At 38.7% G+C, this 6,793-nt stretch overlaps 1 protein-coding gene across 1 annotated transcript; it reads left to right on the forward strand.

Annotated features, from left to right (window-relative positions):
* The first annotated feature begins 3,609 nt into the window (after window positions 1-3,609).
* LOC116192673 (cytochrome P450 78A3-like) lies at window positions 3,610-5,719 on the forward strand. Its single transcript, XM_031521283.1, is given in 3 exon segments — window positions 3,610-4,439; window positions 4,441-4,698; window positions 4,795-5,719. Coding segments are annotated over 3 exon segments (1,620 nt in total). The 5' UTR covers window positions 3,610-3,719; the 3' UTR covers window positions 5,437-5,719.
* The last annotated feature ends 1,074 nt before the right edge of the window (window positions 5,720-6,793 follow it).

Consider the following 6,793-nt stretch of genomic DNA (forward strand, 5'->3'; position numbering starts at 1 on the left):
TTATCATTTATTCAGCAAAAAATAATAATTATCATTTATAACCTAACATAGCCCATACAATGTGTGCGATTGTGGAGCGTCGACTAGCCTCAGCTATGGAGGTGGCCCATGACGGCCATTTAAATTATGTTTGTTTGGATTTAAAATTTTAGTACTTAATTTAAGTGTTGTTATTTTAATGATTTATTGGAACTAGTGTTTAGGTGATTAAGTAGAACTATTTAATGGAATAAGTATTCAAGAATTTAAATTCTCTGATAATATATACTAGGGAGGATACCCGCACTTTGCCGCAAGTTTAAAATTCCCTGATTTGTTAGACATATGTAATATAAAAAATTATTATTTTTTATGTCGCATATTTTTAAATGATTATAATATCTGAAGCAATAGATTTGGAGTATTCGTGGAGCTTCTCCTATGGGTAAAGAGAGAAAAATATTACTTGTAATTCGTAAAAGTATGTATATAATTAGTATATTTCTTTTGTAAAAGTAGAGTAAATGTTTATCGTTATCATAATTTTCTCTATTTCGATCTCTCACTTGCAATTTGTAATGTTTAATATATCATTCGATAATATTTTTTTAACAATTAATGTATTAAACTAACGGGTCAACTGAATTACTCGGTGTCTTGTCCACACCAAATTTAAAGACATCAAAACTAGAACTAAAAAAGTCGGAAGTTTTGAAAAGTAATAGTTAAAAAAATGAACGGGTCACTAATGGTACGTTTGATTTCAGAGTTAAAGTAACTTTGATTTTGATGGTGGAAAAGGACAAATAATTGTATAGTGTGTTGAGTTAAAGTTAAAGTTAAAATTTTTGACTTGAAAAACGTGTATTTTTATTGTGTAGTGTGTTAAGTTAAAGTTAAAGTTAAATTTTTTGTGATTTTAAGGTTGACGGGTCAACCCTCTATCTTGCTCAAACCGAATTTTAAAGATACCGCGAAGAAAGGACAAATTAAAAATATGAAAATTGGGAAAGAAGAAAATTTAATTTTTTTGAAAATTATAAAAATATTCCAAAAAAAAAAGAGGGTATGGGTGGGTAAAACTTCCCCACTCTCCCTATGGTCCCTTAAAGGGACCTAAAAGGAGAAATTAAAAAAAAATGTAAATTAGGAAAGAAGACATTTTAAATTTTTTTTGAAAAACAAAATATTTAAAAAGGAAAAAAGAAACGGGTGCGAATGGAGAAAGCTTTCCCAGTCTCCCCATGGTCCCCAGAGGGACCTGTTATAATTTCTAAATAAAATATTTTACTTAACTTAATCTATTTGTATTTGGAACCAATAAATTTATATTTTATTTTATTCTAAAAATAAAAATTGAAAATTGAAAAAGAAAAGGTCAAATCGAGATTGATTTGATGCAGAGGGAAGGATGGTCCGTGGGGATCTGCCGAGCAAATTTTGAAAAAAAATAATCTGCTGAGCAGTTAAGTTACAAAATAAGTTAGTTTTTAATTACTAAATAATTATGCGTTTCTTTTTCATACTTAACTTTAAAAAAATAAGTCAAATTATATAACAAGCATATAAATCTAATTAAGTATTCAAAAATTAATTTTAAGTATTTAATTGGTGTATACATACACCATTTTAGTCTGGAGTTATTGTCATGATAGAGTCATACTCACCACAGTTACTTTAATATAGATCGGGGCTGTCAATAAAAAGTCAAGTTTTGAAGGATAGTAGTTTAGGAACCACGGGAAGTATTACAATTCCAAAATTGAAGAATCAATGAATTTGTCCTAAAAATTAAGCTAATTCAAGAAGTTTTGATTGAATTATAATTATATAAGGAAAAAAGAATCGAGATTCGAGGGGATCAAGGTGGCTTGATCTGGGTCACCTCAACCGCATATCAAGTTGCCACCATCGTGGGCCACCTCCAACAGGTGCTTTGCAGCTGAAGTGGCTGTGTGGGTTCGAGCGAACTCCTACATGATTGGTTAATACTAAATAGGGGCAATTTTCGTAAAACAAGAAAGAAATGGGGTCTTTCCATGATTTTCCGAAAGTTATGAAATGGGAACTGGGAAGAGATGACCCATTCCAAGAACCAAATGCTATCTAACGACTCAACGAGGCATTTGGTTGGCTGTACAAATACTTTTCACCCAAAGAGAAAAAGATGAATCATTTTAAATTTCCAGGTCACCTGAGAGCATTTGATATGAGGTTATCCATGTGGATAATTAATAATCTCATTTTAAATTTTTTCAACCCCACAGATTATCATATTTGGCTACAACAAATTTCAGGTAATCTGGATATCTAATGTAATTCACTTTTCCATTCAACTGATAATATATTTTCCCGTCCCCTGTGTGTCTATCTAGATTTCCAATAAGATTACAAGTATTGTAAACATTATCAATCCATACTAAATATTAAAAAGAGCATTATGTTAAAAGTGAGAATTTATCTTAGTGAAAATCAAAATTACAAGTAATATTAAATAGTAATTCACCAAAAGCCCCCTATGGGTTATCAAAATTAATGGAATTGTGATGTGGCCAAAACAAAATTGAGGCGAAATTAGAATCAAGATATATTAGGATTTAGATTCGGGTCCAAATATTCTTTCACAACAAGGGAGGCTGATGGCTTATTGCAATGAAATAAAAATTCTAATAATTAATAGAGGAGTGCGAGTAATCTCACAACGAGTATGAAATTTGAAACTTCTTGGTTATTAAAATAGAAATTCTCATAATTAACAAAGAGATACGAATAGTCTCATAACGAGTATCGAACTTGAAATCTCTTGGTTATCAGGTGAATAAGTGTGCTACTGCATTACACTTTCTTTTACATATTCAAATATTTTGTTTGATTGGACAGTGAAGTAAACAAGAGATCAAGATAGAATTAATCAAATATCAAAGGTTGATAGTATCATTAATTAACAAAATTAAAGTACTAATATATCAAAGATAAATCTTTTCACCGAAAAAATAAAAAAAAACTGTCGCAGCTTCTGTTGTTGACAACCAACATCTCCATCCTCGAGCTTTCGACCGAATTCTCCTGACTTGTCTGAGCATGGTAATGCCAAATCTAACATCCTTGTGGCTAGATCTTACAAGCATGGAGAGATTTGGTTATCGGAAGGCACGCAACAAACCCTAGGCTTGCTCGTCTCACCAAGGCGAGCCAAGCCTTCCCGATACCCCACTCTCAAGTGTCTGATTATCATTGCCACGAAATGTTTCGGTTGGATTTCAAATTCCTGCATTGCATGAGAAGTACGATTCTCAATTACCTTAGGCAAATTTCGGGTGAATTACTTGATCGGAAATGATCCGCTTTTAACCATTATATGCTAGAAACCGACAGTAAGATCAAGATGGGCTGGGACTGTCTAATTTTTTATTTTTTATTTTATTTTTGTATGAATAAACTAGGGCTGTCTTTGTATTTCTTTTCATTTAACGTCATGCATTCGTCGGCCGAGGTTAGCAAAGCCGCTTTGCTTATAATTTTCATACATGCATATACATATATATTTATATTCCAAGAACTGTATATTTAAGGTGTGGAAAGATAACGGTTATATAAAATGATGGTGAGCTTTGCCTATAAATACCGAAACAACTACCTTCCTTTTTACCTCCAAAATTGATCAGAGCAGAGCTTCCCCTGTTCTTCTCCCCTACCTCTACCCTATCCTCTGTCCTCGTCGTCCTCCCCTTAAACGGGCCATGGAATCGAACCCAGAAAGCCTCTGGATTGTGGCTCTTGCCTTGAGATGCAGAGCCTTCTCAATGGAAAACATCTTCTGTTCACTTGCCTTGCTGTCCGTTGCCTGGGTGGCCTTTACGTTAATTTACTGGACTCACCCGGGCGGTCATGCCTGGGGCAAGCACCGGTGGCGGGACTCGTCCTGTCTCATGGAGAACATCCCCGGCCCCAGAGGACTGCCTCTTCTCGGCAGCATGAGCCTCATGCTTGGTCTTGCCCACCGCCGCATCGCAGATGCCGCCAGCTCGTGCGGTGCGAGGCGTCTTATGGCCTTCAGCCTGGGTGATACCCGGGTGATCGTGACGTGCAATCCCAACGTGGCCAGGGAGATCCTCAACAGCTCGGTTTTCGCGGACCGCCCGGTGAAGGAGTCGGCTTATAGCCTGATGTTCAATAGGGCAATCGGGTTCGCTCCTTATGGAGGGTACTGGCGGACCCTCCGGAGGATCGCTGCGACCCACCTCTTCTGCCCCAAGCAAATCAGGGCCTCTGAGAATCAGAGACGGATGATTAGCTATCAGATGATAACAATGCTCGGTCAGAATAAAAGGCGACCTGTGACTATCCGCCACTTACTGAAATGGGCATCGCTAAATAACATGATGTGCTCTGTTTTTGGACGGTGTTACGGGCTAGAATCAGATGGTTCCTCAAACATTGAAGTCGACGAACTGAAAGAGACTGGTCGATGAGGGGTACGAGTTGTTAGGCACACTTAATTGGGGTGACCACCTCGCCTGGCTCTCACATTTCGATCTTCATAAGATTCGAGGGAGATGCACTCGGCTTGTTCCCAAAGTAAATGAATTCGTGAACCGTATCATTGCCGAACATCGAGCTCATCCCTCTGTTGTGAACCGGGACTTTGTCGACGTTCTGCTGTCCCTTCAAGCCGGTCCTGATAAACTGTCTGACTCGGACATGATCGCTGTTCTCTGGGTAAGTATAAATAAGCAATTTCCACTCTCTCTGGATTCATCATCACTAGATTTGTTTATATTGGATTCTTATCGGCTTTTGATGTGTTCGGTTCAGGAAATGATATTCCGAGGGACCGACACGGTGGCGATATTGATGGAGTGGATACTGGCAAGGATGGTAATGCATAGGGATGTGCAACGGAAGGTGCAGGAGGAGCTTGACGGCGTCTTTGGAATGGGATCGAAGTCGACAAGCACCGTGGACGAGCCAGGCATGGCCGGGCTGGTGTATTTAACAGCAGTGGTTAAGGAAGTCCTGAGGCTCCACCCACCGGGCCCACTACTATCCTGGGCCCGCTTGACCACTGCAGACACCATCGTCGACGGCCACCATGTCCCAGCTGGCACCACCGCCATGGTCAACATGTGGGCCATCTCCAGGGACCCTCTCATATGGGATGACCCTCTAGCGTTCAAGCCCGAGAGGTTCCTTTCTCCGAATGGCGATACTGTAGCAGACGTCGAGTTCTCGGTACTTGGCTCGGACCTCAGGCTCGCCCCATTTGGATCAGGCAGGCGGACCTGCCCAGGGAAGGCGCTGGCTCTGACCACGGTCACCTACTGGGTGGCGTCTCTCCTGCATGAGTTCGACTGGTTGCCAACCGATGATAGACAAGTCGACTTATCGGAGGTCCTCAAGCTCTCGTGCGAAATGGCAAATCCACTCACCGTTATTCCACGTCCAAGATGCACTTGACTGATACCATCCCACTTCACTAATCGTTGGAAATCACGACAGAAAAAGGCAGAAAAATTTAATGGCGAATTAGATCCATGTAGTGTTGGGTATGGTTTGACCCTATTTCAAGCCCAATTGACCCACTAAATAACGTGCTGAAATGGAATTACCTTTTGATTTTAGAGATAAACTGGGATTTCTCGTACCTTTTTATTTTCATTCATATATCTATTAGATGTGTTAGCCTCGTCCACTAGAAAATAAAGACTACAATTTCATTTTTGTAATTTTTTTTTGTAAATATTTTTTATTTTTATTTATTTTTCTTAGGTGGGCAAAAAGTAAAATAGTTAACCCTTCCTTAGGTTTCATGACAAGGAAACGAGTTATACTTCACCAGGCCAGCAAGAGACAACTAATGGGAATATTCGGTTGTGCGACCAAACCTTGACTTCCGGTCTATTTTGCATCTTGAAGTTTACATTGTCTCATTTTGAACCATGGAAGTGAGAGGTGTGCACGGATACCGGGTATACCCAGAATCGGTCTGAACCTACCCGTTAGGGTAGGGTTCGGGTAGTTTATATTGAAAATAGGATAGGGTTCGGGTATTAAAATTAGGAACCGGTGAAAACAAGTTCCGGTTCTAGTTCCTACATATAGGATACCTAGAATCGAAATCAAAACCGGTACTTAGACCAGATAATAATTTTCCTAGTTATATTCAGATATATTTCTCCCTTTTACTTTACCCTATTCCCCTCTCAGTCTCACTCTTCTCTTGGTGGAAGCTTCGCATTCCTTATTGTCGGCAGCTTTGGTTTGACGATGATAGGTGTATCATCGATGGAGCCTGATCGTATTACAGATGTTTAGTTTTGTAAATAGATTGATGAGACATATTACTTTGTTGTAGATGTATAGTGGATTTAATCTAAATTTATGTCGAAATTTTGTTATGCGTAATTACTGATTTTGGATGAGACATTTTCGGTTTTATTTAGCGAGACAAAAAAATTTACAGGTTCCAACAGGGTACCTGGAACCTATGGGATAATACAGGTTCCGGGTAGGTTCCGATTCCATGACTCAATAGGATAGGGTTCGGTTCCAAAATTTTGGAAGCTGTTCCTTATAGGGTAGGGTCCGAGAATCATGAAAAAAACAGGGTACCCGAAACCGAACACCCCTAATGGAAGTTTAAAATTTTTGTCCCACCTTCCACAACCACGATGAATATACTAAGCAATCATCAGCAAATTTCAGTGTGATTCGTCTAGGTTGTTTAATCCTAGCTTATTTTTGAAGGATTAAAATGTGATGTTGAAGATGTAATCTCGGATCCTCCCCCTTGAAGTTGGAATTTTCACAATTA

The sequence above is a fragment of the Punica granatum genome, chromosome 1 (assembly GCF_007655135.1).
Source record: "Punica granatum isolate Tunisia-2019 chromosome 1, ASM765513v2, whole genome shotgun sequence".
Taxonomy (NCBI): domain Eukaryota; kingdom Viridiplantae; phylum Streptophyta; class Magnoliopsida; order Myrtales; family Lythraceae; genus Punica; species Punica granatum.